The 25,945-nt window shown below is 52.4% G+C and overlaps 1 protein-coding gene across 3 annotated transcripts in view; it reads right to left on the bottom strand.

Moving 5' to 3' along the window:
* Positions 1-4,837: 4,837 nt before the first annotated feature.
* Positions 4,838-25,945, bottom strand: part of MLLT6 (MLLT6, PHD finger containing) — a 46,723-nt gene continuing 25,615 nt past the window's right edge. For 2 of the 3 annotated variants that reach the window (XM_026072961.1, XM_026072963.1), the window contains exons 9-20: positions 20,376-20,550; positions 18,977-19,573; positions 16,468-16,649; positions 15,564-15,681; positions 11,640-11,706; positions 11,102-11,244; positions 10,628-10,816; positions 10,316-10,404; positions 9,541-9,896; positions 9,294-9,402; positions 7,354-7,734; positions 4,838-6,508 (exon numbers count right to left, since the gene is read on the bottom strand). In XM_026072961.1, the coding sequence (XP_025928746.1) occupies positions 6,464-6,508; positions 7,354-7,734; positions 9,294-9,402; positions 9,541-9,896; positions 10,316-10,404; positions 10,628-10,816; positions 11,102-11,244; positions 11,640-11,706; positions 15,564-15,681; positions 16,468-16,649; positions 18,977-19,573; positions 20,376-20,550 (2,451 nt within the window). In that variant the 3' untranslated portion in view covers positions 4,838-6,463. The remainder of the gene's footprint in view (positions 6,509-7,353; positions 7,735-9,293; positions 9,403-9,540; positions 9,897-10,315; positions 10,405-10,627; positions 10,817-11,101; positions 11,245-11,639; positions 11,707-15,563; positions 15,682-16,467; positions 16,650-18,976; positions 19,574-20,375; positions 20,551-25,945) is intronic. The other variant, XM_026072964.1, reaches the window with a different exon arrangement.

Below are 25,945 nucleotides of genomic sequence, written 5' to 3'. Positions count from 1 at the left end.
CAGAACAGAGGCAAAGCTCTCGTCACCATCTGGATGGGCTGACGCACGCACTGGAAAGGGGAAAGCAAACAAAACAGGCTTTGACTTGAAAGGTCTTTGGAGCAATTGGCATTGATGTCTTGTCTCATGCCCAGAGCAGCTGGGCCCCTGATCCACGCCATGGCTATTCTCTCCATCAGAGAAGTCTTGGGGACCGGCAGCACATCTTAGACCAACGGATAGGCTTAGGCTGAACAGGGCAGCTCCCAGGCAGGCAGCCCTTTCCCCAAACTGCTTTTGTAGCAGAAGAGCATTTGCTTCCCAGAGCTGACCCTCCAGTCCCGCAAAACAACTGCAGCCTGCTCGCAGCTCCCGAGGGACCGGCTCCACCACCCCGGAGGGCTGGTTCCACTCCACGCTTGCTTCAGACATCAGTCGCCTCCCGCCCTGCCAACTGGGCTGAACATTTCACCCCAAAGCATATGACATCATTTGCTTGGTATGTCTCCTCTGGAGTCTTCTACTGAGCACGTGAGAAGACCTCATCTATGTCTATATTGTCTTTGGTATCGAGCCAAGGGGCTCAAGCCATCTGCAGCCATAAAGTCTGTAGGGACCGTGCTGGCATCTGAACCATCCCTTTCCAGCTGGGGCAGCCCCAGCAGCCTGAAAGCAGGGAGAAAACCAGGAGCTGGCATGGTCTAGCAGATGCCAGAGCAGAGACAGAGCAAGAGCACACAGGCCGATCTTGTCTTCAGCGAGGACGCGTGCAGGCCCTGTTCGCACAAGAGCTATGTGCGGGTGACACCCTGGTGAACAGCTGGAAGAGGCCTGGAGTGAAGTCTGTAGGATCTAAGGCTTGTGGAAGAATTATTTTCCGCAGCAGATTATGCACCTGCTATAGATACATTTCTTCCTTGTCCAAGAAGATCCAACAACCTGCTCGTCAGGCACAAAACCCAATGCACAGAGCTCAGCGCCACTCTCACGTGCCCCTCCAGTCCCCATCCTTGCAGAAACAGAAATGCTACCAAGAGGCTAGGGGGTGGAAAGAGGAGAACCATGCCAGGAAAAAGCCAACATAAAGAAGCTGAATATTTCTGCAGAATGTTTCAGGGCTCCAAGAAACACAAGAGAACTGGCTCTACGATCCTAGTGCTCCACAGGCAGCCCCCGCTTCTCCCTCCCAACCTGCACCACCAGCGCTAACACACTTTCCTCTCCAGATTTGCCAGCTTCACAGGAGAATTTCCTCCTGTGCAGCATTTCCCTGCAGACTTAGAAACCATGGGACAAGTTCCTTAGCTGGCACAAACTGCTCTCCACCCTCAGAGACCATTTACACCAGCAGGGAATCTGCTCCATCTCCAGTGTTTCTGTGTACTAAGAGGAAGTTTTGCAGCTAGCAGCTACACAGCCAAGAGCAACTGACTTCTCAGAACCAGAGACCAAACTTCCATTTCCATCCAGCTGACTTTAACAGCCAGAAGTTTCCTACAATGACCCAAAGCATTTGACAATCCAACTCGGCAAGACCAGCCTTTGCATGGAAAACACTCCTTCTGCCAGACAACTGTTTGAATGAGTAAGAACACCCTTGACAAAAACCTATCAATTGCTGCGTCTCTAGCTCCCTCTGCACTCCCTTCCTGACAGACCTTGGTCATGCTATGTGCAACGAACTCTGCGCTGGTCTCAGGCAACCAGGACTCTCTCTCCCCAGTCCTGCTGTTGGCTGTCTGGAGAAACCTGGGCAAATTCCTTGGCCTCCAATTTCACCATGGTAATGATGCCGGCTGCTCATGTAAAGCAATCTGAGAAAGGAAAAGCACCACGGAAGAAGCAGGTGCTATGGGAGAACTTCTCCCCTACCTTTTAAAGGAGTCCTGGGAACTCGGAGGGACCACAGGATCCAGCCAGGCAGATGGGACGTACCAGATGTGCACATATGGTTGGGAAAAAACAAAAGGTCAATACAAACAGCTTCCAATTTAAGAACAGAAAGGGAAGGCAGAACTACAGAGCCCATCGGCTGTGAGCTCTGAGCTGTCCTCGAGCCAGAAAGCAGGCAGTTTTGCAGCACAACCCGTTAAAATTTCAGACCAGATCTAAGAGCCGAGCACTCAAAAGCAGGGGCTGTTTTCTCAAGACAAGGACGTCCTTCCAAACCATATTTTCAAGAGACCTCATCACCCAGCTATGCAGGGCTGTTGGGGGAAAAACAGAACAAAGGCAGAAACACAACGAGCCCTTCCCTTCGGTGCCTGTGAGAGAAGACAAACTCTTTGGAGAATCTGGGGCGGCGGAGCCCGCTGGGAAGTTGCCAAGGTCAGCAGGGCTTGGTTTGGGGACATCTCTGCCGATTAAAACAGGCGATTGCTGTTCCTTCAGGGGAGGTCAGAGTCAGCATTCGGCCTCTCCCTCCTCTCCCGGCAGGGTTAAGGTTAAGACAACAACATCAGGGCTAAACTGCCTCCTCTTTGCAAACGGGGGGGGGGGGGGGGGGGGGGGGGGGGGGGGAACCAAACAACAAATGCTCTTTCCCTGGTCTCCCTACACCAACCAGCCAGAAGTGTCTGGCTAGGCTGGACTAGGAGCAAAGCTCACACGGAGACAGGCTGAAAACATCTCCTGGTGCCTCACTCCCACCTCCTCTAAAGCATCGCTTACTCAGGACAGTGCTAAGGGTGCATTTAAGCCCACTGCAGGCAACAGGACTTCAGCACATACACAGGAAGTTAATCGCACAGACCCTATCTTATTTAATTTTTGAAACCCTAACTGTATTAAAAAAAGTCTTTGATATTAATATTAATATTATTTATTATAATAAAGAACAGTCAAGCAGCGTGAAAAAAATATATCTTAGCTACATTACCTTAAATTGCCAAAAATATACACATTTTTCTCTTTTATTTAATAAAAAACAAATCAAAACAAAAAAAGACACATGCAACATACTAAATGAGACATTAGCATCAAAACGGGTAAAGAAATGTACCCCAGTGCAACTGAAACACAGATAATCTTTAGCTTTTATTTTTCTTTCCCCTGCTCTTCCTCTTTTTCACAAAGATACAAACGTTTAATGTCAACCTTCCAAAAGTGCCCCCTTCTTTTCCCCTCAATCTGCCAAAGGGACCTTTGGCTCTGGGACAGGTTGAGGTGGTTAGACAAGGAGCACGCTTCAGAGGGACCAGGCACCTTTGGAAGATGTCAGAGAAACGTGTAAGTGCTATATGTCTCTTCCCCCACTCGTGATCTTCAGCCTCTTCCCTACCCACTCTAGAAAGCCCCGGGGAGCAAAGAGGCTTCGTACTCAAGCTACAGCCACGAGCAACAGTAAGCGGGCATGCCCGACACCCAGCAGGGGTAACCAGGAATGCAGCATAACTCGGCCCCAAATCGGACATCCCCGCATCTAACAGCCTGTCTACAAACAGATTCCTCCAATTCAGTCCTTGGTTTCCAACCTCTTTGATGTGCGGGCTCCCCAGCTATTTTCCCGGCTGCGGTGCGGAGCCCTGTACAGCGCGTTTCAGCCTCTGCCTGCAAGCTCACTGTCAAAGACCTTTCACTGAGCCCTTGGAAGTTCCTCTTGTTGCACAAGGATTTGGGGACAGCGGGTTGCAAATAAGCAACTTGAAGCAGGTTTTTGTTGCCCTAGGAGATGACGGGTGTTGCACTGTGACTAGATCTGGTCAGAACTGCAGCAGGGACAGACATTAAGCAGACTCCCCTCCTGGCTACCCCCTCTCTTCCTGCTCCTGGTCTGATTTGTTTTTAATTTCCAAGCTTGAAATGCAGTTAAGTTTTGGAATATTTTGACCAGGTCTAGGCACAATGTCAGGCCCTTGTGGTTACAGATCATTCTGAGCATGACAGCAGAGCAGGCAGAACTCAAATTTGGGATGTTGGAGTAAGGAGAGAGAGGGAAAAAAAAAAATTGGGGAGGTGGGGTAAGAAGAGAAAGGGAAAAAAAAAAAAAAAAAAAAAAAAAATCCAGATCAGCAAGCAGCTGTCAGAATACCATATTTGCACATTTAAACAGCCACTGTTTTACTTCTGGCACTTCTGTCCACAATCTTGCTGACCTAAACCAGCACCCCATCAGTAAGGGACGTCCATTCCCAAATCCCGCAGACCCGTTTGCTTGCCAGAGGTTGGTAGGTGCAGCCTCTCTGTGCACGCAGGCATTACGCACACAAATAGGGCACTCCAGGGCCAGAATTTAGCACAGCAGCCTCTGGAAGAGCCACTCTGCACGTCGTGCCTGGGCAGCGTGAGGCCAGACCACCGCTGCAGGAGCGGGTCCTATAGTGACAGGAGGGTCCCTGGGACAGGGGCAGGTTGGATAGCACCTCTGTTTGCAGAGGGGAGGGGGAACAACACAGCTGGGGTGGAAAGGGGGGGGGGGGAACAAAAAAAAAGTGCAAGCACACAATTGTGCCAGAGCAATTTCAGGGACAGGGAGCAAAAAAAATAAGAAGTTAAATCATTTGAAACTAAAAAGATATCATAAGATATCATTGACATTTTGTAAGTGTACCAGGCTGGTAGAAGTTGGCACATCTTGGCCCTTAACTTACTCAGGAGCTGGCTGGGGACAGGGAATGTGTCAGCTAGAGCCATGTTTACCAGGTGCTCCTATCTGTGTCTATACTGCAGAGACTGCTAGGAAGAGAGAAAGGTTTTGTTTTTTTTTTTTTTCTTCTGCATTTTCACTTTTAGCTACCATCTCCAACTTTCTACTAGCTTCTTGACATGGTTAAAACATTAGCATATATATATATATATATATATATATATATATATATATATATATGCTTATTTCTGAGCAGACACTTTTCTCACCTTCTAGCCTTATTCAGCCATTGTGGCAATAATATCCCTCCCACCACCACCCCCAAAAAAAGAAGAGGAAAAAGAGGAAGTTATTAGCAGATGAGTTTTGCCTATAGAGCTTTTCTGTACTATCAGCACAGACCCACTGCTGACAAATTTGAATAGTGCAAACCAGTTAGGGGCAGTGGGAATGTGCTGAAAATATCCATTAAGGTCTGACAACTTTAAAAAAAACAAAAACAAAAACCCTCAGAGTTTCTGTTAGCTGGAGTCTTCATGCCTGTCCCCCAGGAGATCTGGATTTAACCAGGGGACAAGGAAGGGAAGGAGGATTTGTACGTTTGACGTAGATGTTCCCCTTCCCTCAAAGCTCCCCCACCTGTCCTTCACTCAATCCATCGCATCCAATCTCAGAGGAAGCAGGTTTCTTTGCTGAGGCTCCCAGGCTGCAAAACGGAGTTAAGGTCAAAAGGTGCAAAAACAAACAGGGGATCCAATGTCATAGCCTGGGAGACTGGTAACTTTCCCATTGCTTGGAGATTCCTTTTCTCAAGTGCCCAAGACCAGTGGAAGAACATTTTTTGCCAGACTAGAGTGACTTCTTGTGGTGGGTAAGAAAGAACAGGTACTGGGGCCTCCCCCCCACCCCCCTTGACATTTCTGTCTCCCAGCTTAGGCATGGGAGACAACTGCCAGGTTCAAATGCACCTTCTGAAGTTGGCTAGGGTATGGGTAATACTGGCTACAGCCCCTTTTTGCAAGCTGTAGTTTTGGGCTCTGGGAACCTTGGAAGGAAAGAGTGAGACGGCACAAGGAGGAGGAGTGTGCTTTTCATGTGAAAAGTACAGCACCAAACCGACAGCAGCTGGCAGAGCAGATGTGGCAATGTCCTTTAAAGAAGCAGGTGGCTTTCACCTCCCTAAGCACCAATCCTCACCCATCGCTCCACTGCTCATGTCTTTTCAGGCTGGGTTTGGATCCAGCTGAGGTGTAAGGGCTTCATATGATGGCTACAGAGAGAAAAGCATCCTAAGAGCCCAGCAGATGAAAAGCAGGTGAGAAATCTCAGCTATGGGACTTCTTTTTAACCTCCCCATCTGGACAAAGCAGGCCACGCAAGCACTGCCACCATGTCCCTCTTCCCCAGCTGTGTCACATCCAGTGCTGCCTCCGAGGGCACTGCCAGATCCCTCTGCACTGTGCAGAAAGGAGATTCCTCAGCAGGGAGGCCTCCTTCCACCAAGGTCTTGGCCAAGGATGCTTGATGGTCTCTAGTGCCTCAGCCTGGGGGCTACACACACGTAAACACACGCTTGCACTCACGGCAGGGAGGAGACTGGCAGGCATCTGGTGTTAACTCTCTCCTCCACTCTGCACGGAAACACAGCTTCACTTTGAGCATGTGTGGCACGGACCAGGGCAGCAGGCAGCCCCCCACCTTCGCTCCTCCCGATACCAGGGCTTGGTCAGAGACGTACTGTCTTCCAAAGCACCTCTTGGCATTGCCCAGCGGCAGGAAATGCTTCTTGGAAGCCTTGTGCTCATTGCTCTAACAGTATCAAAGTTGCTGACTGTGGAAAGCCACATTCCCCTGGTTGAGAGGAGTTGGCTGCTGGTTTGTTCAGGGTGAGGGGGGAGCTTAGCCCTTGTCCTGGGTAAGAGGAGCTCCCTTTTCATTCATGCTCTTTAAAAAACAAACAGAAAAAGAGATGCAGAGGAGACAGGTATCAGTACTGGACAGGCAGCAACACAAGGGAGCAGAAGCAGAGAGCCCTGCTGTGCTGCTGACCTGGCCCTGCTCACCGCAACCTCTCAGACTCCACTATCTGAAAGCAGAGAGCCCCAAGTTTCCCCTCTGCCCAGTTCAGGGCGAACTGGCCCCTCAACCCTGGCCTTTCACTCCTAAGTGTCTCCAACCAGGGCCAGGCCTTCTGAGTACAGGTATAGGCCAGGGGAGGGATGGAGGAGACAGGTGAAAGGGATGTTGTGCAAATATCACACCATCAGTCCCTAGAGGCTGGTGTTCCAGTACAAGGCTGCGTTAAAGAGAGGCTGAAAACCCCTCTATACACACTGGCTGGGTGCAAGATTCCTTCCTAACCCAGGGTTTCAACATGCAGTCACCTTTACGTTTCACCATGAGGCTCCAGTGGGGCCAGCACCGCAAGGGGAACATTGTCCCATTTGAGTCCGAGGGTTAACGGAGACGAACCTACAGCCTGTCTCTGCCTTGCTTCTGCAGCAGGTCTGGTGCACGTCTGTGTGCACACACAGATGTAAGGGTGCCCTGGGAGCCACCATGCCTACCCATGACCCTGTCTGGACCCTGCAGAAGTTGTTGGAGGTAAGATCAGCATGACACTGTCTAGTCAGGGATGCAGCAAAGCCAGTGGAGTGTTCCGGCTGTTGCATAAATGATCCCCTTGATCCCCCAAGTTAACTACAGTGCAGACTGTCTCTCCCTGCATCTGTACAGCGCCTAGCACCACGAGCTCAGTGGGGTTAGGGTAGTGCTAGCAGCATACGCACCGTTCCTTTTGGGGTGTTGCCATCAGCCTGCAGGTTCAGAAACGGGTTAGTCTGTGCTGTAAGGACGGGTGGGATGCCTGTCCCTGAAGCCATGAGGCTGTTCCCAGGAGCGCTGAGCGGTGGGGTGGCCTGGGGAGCCAGCAGGGCATTGCTAGGGTTGAGCTGCTGGGGGGAGAGGGAGGCCATGAGAGAGCTGCTGCTTGGGGGTGGCTGGGGGGCCGAGGTCATCAGGGTGCTGGTGCTGGAGTGCAGGAGAGGGGCAGAGGTGGCCGCCAGGAGGCTGGTCATAGACAGCTGGGACGAGCTTGTCATCTGCAGCCGCTGCAGCTCCCTCTTCTGCTGGATTTGCTGCATCATCTGGAACACCAGGGCCTGCTGCTCCTACAGGGAAGGGAGAGGAAGAGCTGGCATCAGAGGAGGGACAAAAGGGCTCAGGGAACATGTGACACCTGCTCCAAACGGAAAGGAAATGAGCCAGAAGGTGGGACCAACATCAGCACACTCCATCCCAGGCAATGCTCCCAGGGACAGCCGAAAGCTCCCTTGACTATGTCTCTATAGGTAGGGAGAGGAAGAGTCTGCCTTGTGCTCATTAACAGCCTGTGCGCCTGACTTTTCCAACCCCATTGTATCCTGAAGCATGGGATTAGCTTACTCAGACTAAAACACCTGCAGGCACACAGATCTACTCAGCTCTTTCCAATCAATTGATTCACAGATTTTAAGTCTCTAGCAATCTGTGGAATTCACTTCCCTGAATCTCTATATTGGCTGTTAATTTCCTTCCCCAGCCCATCTCACTTCACAGCTCAACCTGTCCCACAGGGTCGATGTAGGCAAGTCAAGCTCTGGGGAGATGGAGGGCTGCAGCTCACCTGCGCCCAAAGGGATGTGCTCAAATCCAACCAAATCACAGAAATCACTATAGCAACCATCGACCAATACAGCAGGCTGAGAGCTGACATTGTTTCCATACCCATAGGGAGGCAGCTGATGACACGGTGACATCAGCTGCTGTAAAGAGAAGCCCTTTGAAATTTGCTTTTCCCGGGTTATAAATAGCTTGACCCAGAAATGTATCCAAAGCAATGGGCCAAGTTCATGGGAGATAAATTAGCATAGCTTCATTGACGGGAACTGTTAACACTCCCGTGCAGCTCGACTGCAGGGGAGGGACACCACGGAGGTTTCTGCAGGGTGAGTGAATGGATTCCTTACACACTCGGAGCTTGTTTACCATCTAGCCCTGCAGTCACTCTCACGAGACCCTGGGACTGGGCTATTTTATCAGCGAGGATGAAGGCACAGAGCCAAGATCCTCAGAACAGCTGCCTGATCCTTTCTCTGACCCCAACGTACACAGCCACCTACACGCTACAAGTCCCCCTGGCATCTCCAGCTCTCCATGTCAATGTGCCCAGACACAGCTTGACTGCCTCAGGACTGAGCCAATTTGGTGCTTATCTCTTCTAAACTCAAGTAGTGTCCTCAAGCCAATTCCTCCTCTCCCATGGGCCTCAGTGCATCTGCTGCGCATCAGCGCAAACTCAGAGACTAGTGTGGTCATGGCAGCAGGAATAGACATGATTTGCATTCAAAGATGGCCGGAGGAGTAACAGCACTCCTGATTTTACTTGGTGGCTTAGTGTTACTATGTTCTCACACCCTCAGGATGTGGGAAACCCAGATTAAATTACCTCCTTTGTAAGAAAAAATTCAAATCCCCACCTTCCCCCTCCAGGAGGTGCCCCACCTTCCTGCCTGAAGCTCTTCTCCTCACTCAACCCACAGCTGCCCCAAGCCAAGGAAAAGGCACATGACTCTGCAGCCCCATGGGCAGGGGATTCATGTGAAGGAGGGAGCCCTAAGTTCTCCTCCCTGCTCCAAGGCTTTCCCATTAAACAGCTCATCAGATGAAAGGTGCCAGCGGGCACACTTACTGGATTAAGTGGCTGGGAAGTCAGGAGCTGCTGAAGCTGCTGGAGCTGATGTTCGTGTTGGTGCAAGACGTGCCGCTGCTGCTCCGTCAGGGGACTCAGGCTGGGCACGCTGCAAAGGGAGGAGGGCAGGGAATGTCAGTGCAGCCCGTCTTGGCCCTGCACGCACAGGGCCTCCCTCCCTCGCAGTGCTGAGCCTCTGCTGGAGAGGGCAGGGCTGTCCCCATGAGCTCCCCTTCCTCATCCTCACCTGCTCAGGCTGGTGGAGAGCTGCAAGGTCGGAGGCCCGCTCGCCTGCGTCAGCGCGCTCGGAGCCTGGGCGGCCTGAGCGCCGTTCAGATTCCCCAGGATCCCGTTGATGGGCATCTGCTGGCCTCCTGCCAGGGTCCCCATCAGGCCGTCCACCATGGGCACCGTGGAGAGGCTGTGGCTGGCAGTGGTGCCTCCCCCCAGCCCGCTGCCTGCCACCCTGGCCAGGCCATTCACCTGCTGCACCCCGGGCAGGGGTAGCGAGGCAGGACTCTGCTGCAGCATGGGTAGGGGCGGAGGAGTGCTGTGGAAGGACAGGGAAGAGCTGCTCCTGCTGGGGCAACCTGAATGAGGGTCCTGGGGGAGAAACGGACACAAGAGGGTCGGACCGGGGCAGCTTGTGAAACATCAGATCAGCTCCAGGAATGCTTCAGGGTCAGGAGCTGGAGGTGGGAAAGGGGGCCGTGAATGCAAGTGCAGGTGTGTGCTCAGAGAGGTCCTACAACTCTGACATGCTTCGATAGATCCCTAAGGATGCAGCCAGAATAGCCTACAAGCGTTCTCACCTCTTGTTCCCAGCCCCAGTTACTCTACTCAGACCCTCAGCACTGAGGTGAACTGAAGAATGGGCATTCCAGAGAAAGAAGCCTCATTTCTGGGCCTAAACTACAAGGGTTTATCAGCTGGATACGAAGTCATGGTACTGGGACTGCATTTCCCTGTTCCCTCCCCACGTCCCTTCCCCAGCTGGCTGGGGGATATGGTGACCTGTGTACCTCAGAGGAGGTGGAGAGCGAGTTCTCGATCCCAAAGCTGTTCTTGCACGGGGGGCTCTTGCTGATGCTCAGGGAATCGTTGTTGCAGACTGTAAAGAGGAAAGAAGTGAGGATGGAGAGTCAGGGGTGGAGCCCAACATTGACACAGCAATGGCAAGAGACAGCATGGACCACCAACAGCTACATCTTGTGCAGCTACAGTGAGATAAATGGCTGGTCAGATCCTCCCCTCCATGACTCCCCTCCCAGTAGCCCTGGGGAGCACCACTATGAAAGGGCATACGGAGATGCTTTTCCCACTGACCCCCTCACCGTTGGGAGGCAGGATGTACTGGGCCTGGCTGCCGGGGCCGTTGCTGGTGGTCACCACCGGGAAAGGGACGGAGAGCTGGACGTTGAGGAGCTGCAAACGCTCCTTCTTGGCTGTCAGCGTCATGATCTGCTCCTGGAGCCGCTGGTTCTCCTTCTGCAGCGAGTGCAGGGCTTTGAGCATTTCTACAACTGCAGGGAACGGAAAGGGGGAAGGGGGACAGGGTCGGGGGAAGAGAATGGGGGGATGGAGGGAAGAGGAGAAGGGGGTCCATGGGGGGGGTACCACAATTAGAGCATACTGGGGGAGCAGCCTGGCCCCCAGATCACAGTCCTGCTGCCAACTATTCCCCCTGGCACAAGTTAGTGCTTTGTCCCCCACCCGGCTCCTTCACTTGTGGGCAAAATCCCAGCTGGCATCAACACAAACATGCACAAGGACCTCTCCTCCCGCAGCCCATGCCCTGAATGACTCACTGTTTACGCCGGCTTCCCCATTGCCCTGCTTCTCCAGGAGCTGCTCGATGTTTGGGGTGGCCTGGGGAACATTCTCCAGCTGCCCGCTGCTGCTGCAGGACACGGTCTGGTCAAAGAGGGTTGGCAGGCTGCTGATGGGGGACCTGGGGAGAGGTTGGGGGAAGTCAGAGACACTTCCCTCACCTGCACCAGGAGGGACCACCTGCACTCCTCTGCTCCCTTCCCCCCAAATTTCCTCTGCCCCACTCTGGGAGCGACGGCATCCCTCCCAGCCCCAGCCTCTTCCGCTCCACTTCAGGAGAGCCCTCCATTCCCGTTAGCCCCTCAGCTTGTATTGGGAAGGCAAGCGTCTGCCTCCTCCCATCCCATCTCACCCCTTGCACCAAGGAGAAGGGAAGGAGCTGCCTCCACTTCTCCCAGTCTCTCTCCCTTTACTTGCTGTGTCATCCCACGGCTTCCCAGGGTACAGATGTGCCCACGCAGACACTGTGACTCTCCCATGCCCAGCGGCACGGGAGGACTCCTGAAGGACACTCACATGGAAGAGAGGCTCTCCTGGGGCGACGTCCCTCGGCAGCCAAAACTGCAGTCTTCCAGGTCAGGCTCTGGGTGGGGAGAGGGACAGAGAGGCACAGCGTTCATACGCGTCCAGCCTTCGCAGGTGCCGCTGGCGGGCGAGGGTTTGTCACCTGCGCCGGAGGGCGGCGAGCGCCGCGGTCCCCGCTAGATGGGAGCACGGAGCAGCTCAGGGCACCGTCATTGCATAACAGCTCGGTCCCCGCATGCGCCTCTGCGCGGCGTGGGAGGCGACGGAGGAGGGGCTGCGTGTCACTGCATGTCACTGGCTGTCACACCGGGAAGGGGGTCACACTGGGAAGGTCACTGACAGGCAACGCAGCCCCCCCCCTTCCCAACGGAACGAGCTAAACCCGGCAGGCGATATCTGGCCATCAGCTGCCTGCGCAGGCAACATCACTAAGGCGGTGTTAGATGCAAGTCCGAGGGGCGCACGGAGCGTGCAAGGTGCTGCACGACATGCAGCGAGAACCGGCCTCTGCCCCCCGGAAGCTCACAGCCGCACCGCCTGCGGCTCCCGGCTCTCCTCGCCAGTCGCCAGCTGGAGGGATGGGCAGAAGGAAACTTTTCCTTCAGCTGTAAAGTGGAACGCTTTCTCTGCTGAGCCTGCAAGGATGGATCAGGCTTGTGCAAAGCCCCACTCAGCTCTCCGAGGATCCCGGAGACGCTGGGTTGCAGTGGCACCTTTCTCTAAACCCAGCTCGAGTCCTCCAAAGCTTCCAAAGGCTCAGCTCCTTTCTGAAGTACTTAAATAAGGAACTTAAGTGCTTAAATCCAGGAACTGTCTTCACAGTCAGATCTCCATAACACCTCTGTCCCAGGGAGCTGGGACATGCTAGCGCTGGCGACGGAGCCGGTGTGTGGGATATCTCCCAGCAGCAGAGAAATCAAAGTGAAGTGAATTTATCTGCCATTTGCTTTCTGTTCCTGGTGTCTGCCAGCCAGTAAACACACGTTCCCCTTGCTCCGGGACGTGTCAGATGTTGCGACTACAGCCTGCACCAGCTGGCTGGCTTGCCCCTCCTCTTCTTCACATAATAAGAGACATTTCTTATGCGCAAGAATCCAGGAAGTCTCCTGCAGGGAACACTGCAAGGCACTGTGATTTACAGTGTAATGCCCTGAGCAGGGCATTAGTTATTGGCAGTATTTTGTACTGCTGAGAACAAGTAAACGCAGCTGCTGATCAGCAGCCCTCACAGACAGCTATGAGTAGGATCCTCACCCCTTGATCCACATGGGAGCGTCTTCCTGGCCATCAATTATAGCTGGTTCGTCCTTCTGGAGAGAAGCCACCAGCCTCTGGAGGTGACCATATTGTTGAGAGCAGCAGTACCCAGGCAACAGTAGTCTCCCAGTGCAAGGCACCGTGTGGAGACAAGGCCAGCAAGTCCAATTTGGGGGATGTCACAAGGCATGAAACCTTCCCAGTTTCTCCAACAAGGATCATTTGCCAGAAGGCTGGAAACAGTTAGACTAGTGCTTCTCAGTATTGCTTTCATCCAAGGACCACCTAACCCCTTAGAAAAATACCCACAGTCATTAGGCACAGCTTTGCCACAATGGTTTTAATTTGGAATCAAATAAACATTCAGCTAAACTTTGACTGTCTGCTTGTTACTGTTATATTGTTTGCTTGCAAGCCAAAGAGGTAAAATGCACATACACAATTTTGTTTTTTTGAAACAGTAACAGGGTCCATATCCGATTAGCTCCTGGCCAACACCACCCGGTTGTCTAGAAGACCAGGGGATGGCTGAGCTATCTCATGGAGACAGCACTTTGCAAGGCTTCAAGTATGAAAAGGAGGCTGGAGGATGACTACAGAAGATAAATATATTTGGCCTGTCATCATAATGAGACAGAATCCAGGACAAGTCGTGGGAGGAAGAACTAGACAGTAGCTAAAGGAGTGGGAAGATAAGAATCCGACTTTTTGCACTGCCAAAGGCACCCTGGTATCAACCTGCATCAGTGATAACAGTTTCTCAGTTCCCCCATCTGTAAGACAGGATAACACCATTTCCCTACACTAAAACTGTAAAGAGCTCAAATACTATTGCAATGAAAGCTATTTCTACACAGCATCTGTTTACACAGACACTCTCATAAAGGTAATCCGAATTAAAGATATGGCAGGATTACCTAAAACTTCACAACCTCCCTTTTAGCAATTTGGGATTAAATCAAACATCACACTTCTAAGTGCAAATGGCCACACAGGAAGTTTAATGAAGGTTAATTAATCCTCCTGGAAAAAAGTGAATTTGGCTTAACACCCTCTGGGTCACTAGCTCCAGCAAGAGGAGATGGTGATGGAGAAACCCTAAAAGGTGACAACAGGAGCTGTTCTGAAAGCTGCCTGGACCTGGAAGAAACATGTCCTGAAGCTTGCAAGATCCCAGTCAAACCAGAAGAGCAATCCTGGAAATGGAAACTAAGGATGAGGCTTTTCAGAGCACTCTGTATGTTGGACTCTGCCTACATGATTCATCCATCATTAGCTGCAGGGCTGGAACAGAACGCAGACTGCTGAGCCCCCATGTTGTGCCTGAACCACAAGGCTATTCCTGAAGTTAACCTGATTCCTTCTGTCAGCACCTTGGCATATAACAGCAAAGGGAAAGTGGCAGTGGGTCATCTCCTCTCTTGTGGATTACCATGAGGGAAGAATAAATCTCTGAATCATCCCATTCCTTAATCATCCCACCCTTAATTCCAGGCGACTGAATCATTCCTGACTCAAAGGTCCCATCTGATGACCCTCACTCCCACCGCTGACAGTCATACCGTTACCTTCCCTGGTACTCAAGCAGAGGCAAAATTCTCTGGGTGGGGCATAAGAACCAAGCACTGTCAGTGACACACAGACGGACACACAGACACCCTCCACGGGCTTGCACAGGTGATAAGTAAGCATATGCATTCATTCATGCACTACATGCAGGCATGCACATTTGTTAAAGCAAACAAGGGCACGCCAGCGTCAGATTATCCAAAGAGGACTGTGCTTTAAATTGCTTGTCACTCAGCATGACACTGGGTAGAATTTTACCTCCCAGGAGTTCAGGATCCAACATGCTGAGTTGCCAGCATTTCTGGGCTAGGGGAACATGACACAGTCGCACCACTAACTGCAACAACTGATAATCAGGAGGGTGTTTGTTTAGCTACTGGTATAAATCAAAAAAAAAAATCAGGCCCATTTTGTTTGGGGGCGGGGGGAAATCTTATGATGCTTCAAGTCTCCTGCTTATTAACCAGGCAACTTTCCAAGGAAAATGAATTTGCCTTGGTGGGAAAAAATGAGCAGTTTTAAAGTAACTCAGTGTTGGCACATTCACATTTGGAAGCTGAAAAGAGTGGATTTTGTTGCATCTCATGGCAAAGCCAGAGTGGAAGGGTAGAAAGTAAATCAAAACAGAAACTGAAGATGAAAATTTAGAGTGTAAGATATCTCCAATAATAAGAAAAAAAAAAAAGCTTATTTTTAGCAGTCTTCATATAAAAACAAATAATGCCAAACAAAACAAAAAAGTCACAGCAGTTTTCACTAGGTTTGCACAGCTTTAGTGTGTGAAATGACAACAAGTTTCTGTAGAGAAGGTTTTACATTCTTGCACTTTAGCACGTGTCCAGGGACACACGTTATCCAGCTGACACACCAGCAGATGTGCTATTGCAGGCCAGTACTTTGTTAAGGCAAACACAAGCACCCCCTGGCCAGAGTAAAAAGCCACTGTCCCCATCTCCTAGCTGCTGGCTTTCACACACAGGATGGGAGCAAGCAGGGAGGGGAGCTGGAGAACTATGAATGTGGTTGTCTTGACTCTTCCAGGGAGACCCCTTTGGACGTCCAAACTCACATACCTTCCGATTCACGTACCTGCCCGGCTGCTTTCCGACTGATTTAAGAGCGGGTTGATCGACAGCCCAGATGTGAGGGGGCTTCCAAAGATATGCGAGGAGGGAAGGCTAAACGTTGAACCTGCCAGTGAGAACACCTACATGGCAAAACAAGGAGAGAGAGAGACGGAGAGAAGTGACTTCCTGAACAGCTGAAGGAAAAGAGCTTTGCGTTATTCCATCTCTTCCTGACTCTTGAACCCAGCTTGGTCACAAGAGAGAGTGTTAAAAATATCTCATTGGAGGTCTCACTAGACAGCTGAAATTTTCCCAGCCTCATCTCAGAGCCAAGTGGGCTGAATGAGCTGCGTATCACTGGGGCTGCAAAACTAACTCTCTCCTCCCCGTAAAACACCCCTTGGTGAGCTCCCGACAAAGGACTAGGCCCTGTACGTCTCCCGGCACACGAGCAGCCCTCCCGGCTGGGTGTACGAGCCCCATCCTCCGAGTTATCCACACTGCAGAATGAAGGCAGGGTTGGCAGCGGCAGCACTACCCAGCCAAGCCGCATCCAAGCGGCAGGGCAGCAGTGGCATGGGACACAGCACACGCTGACAACCAGGCCCCAGGTCTCCGCCGCCTGAGCACTCTGCCCGCACTCCTGTTACAGTCAGAGAGAAATGGGTCCTTTTAGGCCACAATTCCTCTCACCCCAAAGCAGGTCACGTGGACTGCGATGCATAGCTGCCTACATCTTTCCACTGACCTGAAGGGAAGCTGCAGCTGGCAGCTTCCCTCCAAACTGGAGGAAGAATAACACTGTTCCCAAGTGGAAAAAGGGACTCCTCCGAGTCCACAAACTGCTCCTGCTCTGCCAGTGACTGGACTGTCCAATGCCCTCCTGAACAACAGTCCCTCACCTGCCCTGCTCCTGATGTTCTTACCTGCGTGGTGGAGACCGAGGAAGAGGAGGCTGGGATGGTGCTAGCAAAGGGAGACCGGTTGAGCTGTGGGAGAGACGACGTACCCTGGTGTGCCAGAAGGCTGGAAGAGAGGGGTGTACTGCACACAGCTCGGAGCACTCCACCCCCGTGGGAAATAGGGTCCTTGTTACTGGTGTAGATCCCTGCAAAAAGAAGAATGGCAAGGGGTGAAGATGGGCGTTAGAGTGTGCCACTCTCGGCATTCATGGATTTAAGGCCATCAGGGAAGACTGGACTATCTCCTCTGAGCTACTGCATGTTACTGGGATGGAGCTGTCACCCAGGGCCCCCTGCACAGACTATGCTACAGGATGTCCCAAAAGGCATCCCGTGTCTTGTAGCAACAGGAACACTACAGACCTCCCCAGGGCAAAGCTGGCCTAATTCATCCGATCAGCAGATTGAACCGCTGCAGCAAGAAGCCTGCCTGTGTCAGAGAAACACGTCTGCATTCAGGGTTTGCACCACTGTCTTTCTACCACAGTAACTCTATCACCATGATTTCCTTAATAATGTCAATAGGTTCTAAGATAAGGCATTGGCTGAAACAATCCCTCTGAGGTTTAGATTTGAGCCCTGTGTGCCACAGGTGAAGTTTTGGGGGTGGAGAGTAGAAGTGCATTGAGGCCTACAGCTTTGAGCACCCCTGGATTTCGGGTGCCCTTCCCACCTCGGTCAGACGGTGCAGGGCAAACACCTCTCCCAGCATTTCTTCTGGTACATGGGCAATCAGTTCTTCATGGTCTAAAGAATCTCTGGCTCAACTTCCCCCAGAGAGGAACCCTCCGAAAATGGAGGCCCATGAGCAGCAGCCTGCAGGACGCCGAGCGCTCCCCTCCAACAGCCTCTGGGCCAGCAGCGATGACCTGGAGGCAGCTGGTTTTTTGTCAGGCTTGATCTCAGAATGGGAGGGTGACACCAGTGCACGGAATCAAATGCAGCATGTACTTTGGCAGCTCATGGCCAGGCCTGCAGCGAGGGTGTTGACAACCCGCAGCTCTTCTGCCAAAAGGTATCTAAGATTCTTTCAACCTCGCAACCCTTCCCCCATCCCTCGTTTGCTCACCGCACCCCAATACATCCGACAGGGAAACCACAGGATAAAGTGACTTGCCAAAAAGCACAAGTCAGTGGCAGAAGGGGGTGGAGGACTCAGAGTCTCACTCTCTGCTGCCTGTTCTAGCCAGGAGGCCACACTCTTGCCAAGCTAACCTGCCCCTTTCCACGATGCCCAGAGACCGAGGTGTGGCAAGGCCAGAAAAATGAGGAAGGAAGGGCGAGGAGATAGCTGCAGAGGGAGGGGACCCATCCGACTTCCCCATCCGCTCAGGCATGCAGTGGAGGCAGTGCCCAAAGCCCGGTCCTCCAGAGCCTTGCCAACATCTCTGCTTAAGAGAAGAAGGGGAGAATGAGACTGCGGGGCCTGGCAGCCATCCGCCCCTTTGAAACATCCCTTTGTTGTTCCGAGGGAGGGGAAAATACGGCCTAAGGTTATGATTATGGAAGTTGCATCAATTGTTGCAGCTCCTCTCTTCTCTCAGCTCTTCGGCAGCAGCGCAGACAAATGGGCCACAGCTCCCAGGCGCACACAACAAAATTATACCCGCCCCCGCCCCCCCCACACACACAATTTGACCTAAATCAGAGCATCTGCAAACAACCCACAATAGACCCATGACAAGTTCTGCTGCCAGAACAGTGTCAGACCTCAGCCCCAAGCAGCAGGCCCCTCCTCTGCCCACTGCCTTAACCCTTTCCTGCCACACATCCCAGCTGCCCTCATCCCAGCTCTCTGGGATGGGAACTCAGGCCGGGAACAGCTGTAAGCCTCTTGGTGTGGTTACTGGTGTGCAAGTCCTCCAACACTAAGTGGACGTGGTCAGACCAGGATGACAGGCGTTGTACCGGCGCTGACTCTCAGAGAGAGGCCAGAGGCCATTTATCCACATGAAGCAGTTTTAAGTAACAGGAGCAGTATTGGTAAAAGTAAGGTAACATACCCAAACGAGGTGAATTGGAACAAAACTCTTGATAGACTAAGCCTCAGTCTGACATTCACTGGCTCTTGTTTACAAGCAGAGTAGAACTAGGTAAAGGTTTTGCTTTTAAAAGAGGGGTTAAATCTGAACCACTCATGAGATTCCCTCATTTGGGGCCAGAGTGTGACTTCTCTGGTTTGGCCCGTGAAGCTGAAGTTTTACAGTACTCGAGCAAGAAGGGCTTGAGTTGTCCCCCAGCTCAGATCTGCAGCCCAGCTCCAAAGAGAGGAAAAGCTGACCCAGAGGAGACTCTAAGATGAAGGCCAGGATGGAAAGGGGAGAACCAGACCAGGATTTTTATAGCTCCTAGGACTGAATCAAAGGGATTGGACCCTATGCAGACACAGGTTCGGACACCAGCCAAACGTGATGCTGGAGGGAGTAGGGTTGGGAAGAACCATGCACAACTGGAACCCTAATGAGCAACATACCTGAACCCAGCAGTGGGGACTCCATGTTGAGGCTGGGCAGGTTTCCTGTGTGGCTGAAGGACCGTGACGAGTTGCCGATGCTGGAGCTAACAAGAGAGCCCCCGGAGAAGGGTGACGAGGAGGTGGATGTAGACCCAGCCAGCTGGGCCCCCAAAATCTCTTTGCTTTTGCCCCCTTTCGGCCTGCCAGGCCCATGCTTGTTTTTCTTGCTACCTTTGTGCTTCTTTTCCTTCAGCACCTCTCCCTCTTCAATGCTGAGGGAAGGCATGCGCTTGTGGCTGCTGCTGCTGCTACCACCACTGGCCCCGCTACTCCCCACTGAAGGGCCGCTCACAGGGTTTGAGGCCTTGTAGTCCACAGGGGAAGCATCACGGCCTCTCTGCTGGCTCACCGCAGAGGTGGAGAAACGCATGATGGAGCCGAAGCCCGAGAAGATCACCTTCTGCTCAAAAACATCCCCCTTCTGGCCTTCATACAGAGGGGAGCAGTGGGAAGAAGAAGAGGAAGAGACAGGCTTCCGGTACTTCTCGTCCTCCTGCTCAAGCTTGGGGAATGTCACGAAGTCCTGGGAACACTGCAAGGAGCTGCAGGAGGTGCCTGGGGGGAAAAGCAGAGAAGGAGATGGAGGAAAGCCCATGGTGGCAGTAACTCAGCCCATGAGGCAACAGGAGCATGACTGCAATGCAGGTCCCCTGGCACGGGCCAGCTACTGAGCTGCAGGACATCTGTCACATTCCAGCCCCTGGTCCCCTCCACCGCTGCTCTGATGCTCTCTGGCAGGCACGAGAGGTGCCCACCAGCAGGTTCATCCCAGCCAGACATGCTCATCTCTGCCCCCGAGACCCTGCATCATCGCCATCCCTCCAGCCTTGTTTAGGCTCCCAGGACATGAAACATGCTAGCGGCTACAGCGACGGCCCATGAAAGAACTCAGCAAGGTCAGAGCAGATGGGAGTCCTGCAAGGCTTCGACTCAAAACTCAGGGCAGCCTGGACATCAGGCTTTGGCTCAGGTCTGTCCCCTAGAACCCCTTAAAGCGCTGCAGCAGACAGTAGCGCCTAGGGAGGAGAGGGCAGGTGCTGCCCGTACTGCCTGTGCGCAGTACCCCTTCCCTCCTCCCTGCGCTCAGACATCTGGATCCATTTTCCCTTGCAGTGCAGCAGGCCTGCACAGGAAGGGAGCTGTAACACTCCCTTGACTTGGTTATTCCTTCTGTGCACGGAGCTAGTAGCAATGAGACTTTCCCCTTTCTCTTCACGGGATTAAAGAAATAGCAAAGTTTCACAGCACTAGGTGGTGAGCAGGTGGGTATCTTTATAGACACAGAGATACCAAGGAAGAGCAAAGCAAAACACCACCCCATTCACCCCTCCCTCCCTTGCTTCTTCTTGCCCCTTACCTGCAGGTTGAAATGTCCCACTGGATGAAGCTGAGCTGAAGCCAGTCGAGCTTTTCCCACTTCCCGTCTTTTTCCCCTTGTGGCTGCTGCCATGGCTTGAGGACTTCTTGCCTTTCACCTCCGACCTGCCGACCTCCGAGGTCTCTTTGCTCCCCTCATGGTGGCTGGTGGAGCCCTAGCAAACAGAGGGGTGGCTCACTCAGGCCAGATGTGGTCACAGCAGGGGCTCTTTTTACCAGTTTCCCCTTAAAAGAAGTAATTGCCCTCAAAGCAATGGCTAGGTCACATTACTCAAGAATAGGAAGGAGAAAAAAAAAAGGCAACACTCCCCTCCACTGCTGCTCAGTGGCACCAAGTTTTCTACTCCTATGGGTAACACTCATCCTATCTAACTGCAGGAAATTAAACAGGGCACCAGCAATCAGGGCACAGACACCACAGGTTCTCTGCATTATCAGCAGAGAGGGGCATCCACCTTTAGAGGGTTCTTCAGCCCAAACAAAATCTGTATTTGAGTGTGATTCAAACATATATCCCAGCTGCATCTCTCAGGTGTGATATTCCCTGCAAGGTCATGGCATTTAGGGGCAACTTGCCCTTCCCTATACTGCAATAGGAGTTTCTATGTGTTCCCTAATGCATCCACTAAAGCACCTCCACTTCCAACCTGAGTCCTGGCAGGGCCAGGGACCTTCCCAGGAATCTACTGCACCAAATGTTTTGCACAGTGATATTATTAGAGCAATATGACCATGCAGTGACAGATGCTATCCTAACCCCACGTAAGCCTGCATGAGACAGAGAGGCAAGAGGAATAAAGAGGCTGGCCAGATGCTAGGAAATCCAGGAGCCTGGGATGAGACAGAGAAGTGTTGGAGTTTAGCAAAAGGAGAATGGAACAAACCAAAACCCAGATCCCTCGGGGCACCCACACTAGAATGTGAAACCTTCACCTTCAAGTCACTTCAAAGCCAAACAGTGTTCAAAGATCACTTCTTCCAAGATATTACTTTAACCAAATCATTATCATAGATATGGTTCTAATGTGATGGCCATAGCCCAAATTATAACACCTGTAAACAGAAACACCTTTTATTTCTTACTGAGGAGCAGATAAAAGGAAGATACAGAGAAGACACCTTTCTTACATGCCACTGACCCTGACTCCAGATGACCTCTTCTTGGGGAGAGTTAAAGAAAAAGGGGCTTGTAATGCACATTCATGAATGCCCAGATAAAAATCTTTCCCCATTCCTCCCACATGGTTTAATTACTCTGTACAATGTAACAGCTGGCAGCCTAACACACACCAGATGTGCCGGGAATTTGAAAGACAGGAGGAAGGGAGTGGTGGAAATTAGCGGGGGGAAAAGGGGGAATCTGTATTTTCTCATCACAGACTCCTGGATGTAGGAGATTAAGCCTTCTTGATTTACGATCTCAGAGGGAGCATGAAAATCTTTCCGACTTCCCACATCTGCCTGGGGAGGGAAGGGTGAGCAGTGTCTAGGGGCTATGGGAAGCCCTGAGACCGTTCACAAAGTCACAGGGACAAGATGTCTCATGTCTCAGCAGAAATGCAAAGTCCCAAATTTTCCCCCCATAAATTCACCTCTTTGGAGCTTTGTACTAGGTGCACGAGGCCACAGAAGGGCAGGGAGAAACCACATAAGAAGACATGTTCTAAACCCAGAGTGTCAAGAAGGGAGTGCTGGGCAAGTAATGAATTAGTGCAGGGTGGAAGGGGGAAATCCGAGCTGGGAGATAAATCTTGATTGCAATATTAAAGACAAAAAAAAGAGGGGAAGAGAGGCTGAGCTGGCTCAGCCGAAGGCAGTGACTAGAACAGAGACACTCACCTGTGGGGCTGATTTGACCTCAGAGACCTCCCTGACAGACTCCCAGAGACCTCGGAGGCAGGATTTCAACCACCTGCTGCCAAATGCTCTCCTAGATAGAGTGGTGTTTGCCAAATAGGTCACGGCAAACAGATCTGCACAGCACTGCCACAAGCCTTCCTCACCATAATGGACCCTTCTCCAGCAGCTGTTCCAGAGAGCCTGAGTTTGGGGCAAGGGCCCAAGTCTTGCAACCAAGGAGCAAAGAGAGGGAAACCGAAACCACATTAAATCACTTCCCCTCTCTGTGCCTCTATTTCTTCCCCACTTTGCTCAACGGAGCCCGTACGCTCTGTGAGGCAGTGGAGCCTTCCAGGAGACACACGTGGAGCGCCAAGCACAGCAAGGCCTTGATCTGGCGGGGAGGGTCTGCTGCCACAATGCCAGTATTAATAACAGTAACAAGGGGGTCAGTCCCATCGCCTCCCTAACGAAGGAGACTCTCCAGCTCAGGGCTGCTGCCTAGAGGGAGCAGGACAGAAGTCTGCTTGCCAGCTGCTTGCCTTGCGCATTAACAGAGGCCTCCTTGGTCTTTGGACCATCAGCTTGTCTCCAGCATGGAGATGTGTGTGTGCTCGTGCATGCACGCACACACATGAACGTTTTGTGTGTGCTGCAAACAGGTGTGTGTGGGAGGGCAGGCTGCAGAGAAAAGAAAATAGGGAAGTGCTGAGAAGTGAGAGATCTCTTTCAAAATGAGGCAGCAGTTACACGTTGAAGATCTGTTTAAAGCAACCAAGTGAAAAATGTAACCAGAATAAACCTGCTGTCCCAGCTGGAGGTGGAAATCTTGGAGGGAAACTCCTGCCTATACCCGTGAGCTGGGAGAAGTGAGGCAAAGTCAGGCAGGCACCCGAGCACAGGCATGCACGCACCTCCTCCCCCCGGCGCTCGCCAGCCCCCGAGGAGCTGTACCTGTTTCCTGGCCTCTCTGTGACACTGTGCAGCACCCAAGCTCTTCATTCATTAATTTATTTATGGGAAATCAGAAGAGCATCTCTTTGCCTCCTGATTGGCGGGACGAGCTCCTAGAGGGAACCACTGACGAAATACAGAAGGGGTGGGGGAGGCTGGTACAGCGTCGAAAACACAGAGCTGCTTTGCCCTGGATTAAACTACTGGCAAGGGGAAGCAGGGAGGATGCAAACAATGAACAAGGCGACGGGAGCGGAGCTCCTCCAGCCCACACACAGCAGAGGCATATACTGAAGCAGCCACCCAAGGAGACAGTAGGAATCAGGTGCCTTTCCGAACTGGATCACTAGGTAGAGGTCAAACAAGTCTCCGTCAGGAGCTTTAGGCCTGTCTAAGTGCTTCTGTGAGCCACTCACAACCTTTACTGCGTCCCTTCCCTCAGCCCCACGATCAGGCAGGACTGTGCTACTGCTCTTTATAGGTAGGGACGGGAGACAGATGGGCTGAAGACCAGATTTTTAAGTCCTTGATGTCACTGGCAAATTCCCACTCATGTCAGGACAAGGGATACTGAAAGGCTTAGGATTCTTACCGCAAATATCCATGCTGAGACATGCTTTGATTTTACCCCATCACAGCGACTGCGAATTTGCCTGAGCCAGGCACAGTGCAGAGGCTCCCGGGATCTGTCAGCTCCAGGCCTGCTGGTAGACGCTGAGAGCTCAAATGACAGTGGGAAACCTGGAAAGCCTCCCTGCCTCCGGTGCCTTCTCCAGTCACACACTCTTCGCCCTGCTGTGCTCCCTCTCCCAGCACCTGACCGGCAGCGGGTGGGTGCGGGGAGGCCTTGGCATCCATGGCTTAGATTACAAAACCCAGAGCAAGCCAGATGTTTCAGCCCAAAACACGTAGCATGTGTGAGTGTGTGTCAACAAGTGATCATGATGTCTGCAGCTGGCAGAAGGAGGCAGCTGGGGTGGCTTGCAATCCTGCAGATTTACTGCAAGTGCAGCAGACAGCGGCAGGACGGCTACCTGGGGGCATTTGCAGGGGGAGAGAGGAGACCTGGTGGCTGTTAGTTAGCACGCTCCGTAACCTGGATAGCCAGCACCAGGCACCAGCTACACCGAGAGCTCCTGAGCACAGAAACCGTGTGCTGAATTTGTCTTGCGGTGCGTGACTACAGAGTCAGAGCAGCCCTGGCTTCCAAGACTTACTGGTGAGACTCACTGCTCCTCCCCTGCTGCCAGCCCCTCCTCTGCCCCAGACTGCCCGCGCTAATGCCATCTTTCCAAGAGGCTTTGCAAAAGCTTTACTTCTTGGCTGTGTTTTGGAGTTTTTGGATGCATCCCATGAAACAGGCAGAAGCTGTTACTCGGAGGGCAGGTTTTCTGCCTTCCCCGCGCTCCCCCAAAGTCAGTAGGAGCTGCAGATCCAGCACAAATCCTCTCTCTACAGCCTCCCCGCAGTCCACCCACGCCCTGGTCCAGGAGCACCTCTGGGGAATTTTCAGTGCGTCAGCTGCTCCGCACGCTCCATCGCAGGGACGCTCCTGTCGTACCCCATAAGCCAGGCTGCCTGCCCTGCTTTGTGAGCAATGAAAATTGCATCGCCCAAAGATACTTTTCAGAGGCACAACGAGCGTTCAGAAGAGGTGTTACGAAGAGTCATTTGCATGCTGTAAACTCACACCCTAGTTTCACTTTCCGGTGTAGATGAGAGCTGAGGCCACCACTGTGTTTTCAGCATGTTTATTCCCAGAACCCACTGAGCAGTAAGGCAGTGAGGGCTTCTCACTGCACAGATGGGACAGTGAGGCCTGGTAGCGTCCAGGTGTCAGATATTAATAGTGTTTAGGTTCCTAGAAGATGCAGGGAAGCACTCAGCGAGACATTCAAAAATCTGGCACAAGTCAGAGGTCTGGCACAATTCATTTCAAGAAGAAGACTGAAACCACATCAAAGATACTTCTTCATAACTAAATGGTTCAAGAGGGGAGCACAGGGTGGGTGACGTATTAGGTGAAAATTGGAACTGAAAAATAAATCTGGATTGCAAAACTAAAGAAATATATTGGATATTGAAACACAGCTGCCTGTGGCTAGCCCCAGGCTACTTTTAGGCTGGCCGAACCGGGAGCGGACTGGAGTGTGGCGTCAGGCACCGCTAACACCGCCCATGGCCTGGTGGCCGGTGCCTCCCTGCAGTGCGCCCGCAGTCCCCGCTGCCCATGGGCGAGCGGTGCCAGGGCCCTTCTGCTGACTGACTAATGCAAGTTATGTGGCAGGATAGTGGGATGAGCTGCCTCTTTACGGGAGGAGCTGGCAGCCAAGGAGAAATTCCTCAGCCCAGTGACATTCAAAATCCAGTTGTCATCGGTACTTCCCCGAGCCCTAAAGGTGGCTTGGGAGATTAGGCTGAAATAGCACCAGTGTCACTCGCAGGCAGCAGGAGAGTCTGGAACAGACGGACAGGAGGATCAGCAGGTAGAAAGCATCGTTCCTCCTGCTCCTTGTTGCTGGCACCAAAACACTAGCGAGGCTCAGCACCTCCAGCCCAACCCGCCAGCTCCAGTACAGCCTATGCACTGGGACAGGAATCCAAGCCTCATCGGATGCGGCGCCACCCTGGCAACCGTGCATGCAGCACGGCAAGCTGGCAGCATCAGTCTGGCCCGGATGCCAAGGGCTGCACCAGCCTCCTGTGTCTCTGCATGGCTGCTCTGGGCTGGCGCCTTCTCCCAGACGCCTGGAGACG

Source organism: Apteryx rowi, unplaced genomic scaffold, assembly GCF_003343035.1.
Source record: "Apteryx rowi isolate R43461 unplaced genomic scaffold, aptRow1 scaffold_354, whole genome shotgun sequence".
NCBI classification, from domain to species: Eukaryota; Metazoa; Chordata; class Aves; order Apterygiformes; family Apterygidae; genus Apteryx; species Apteryx rowi.
The sequence above is the reverse complement of the archived record's forward strand: the minus strand, read 5'-3'. Positions and strand labels throughout refer to the sequence as shown.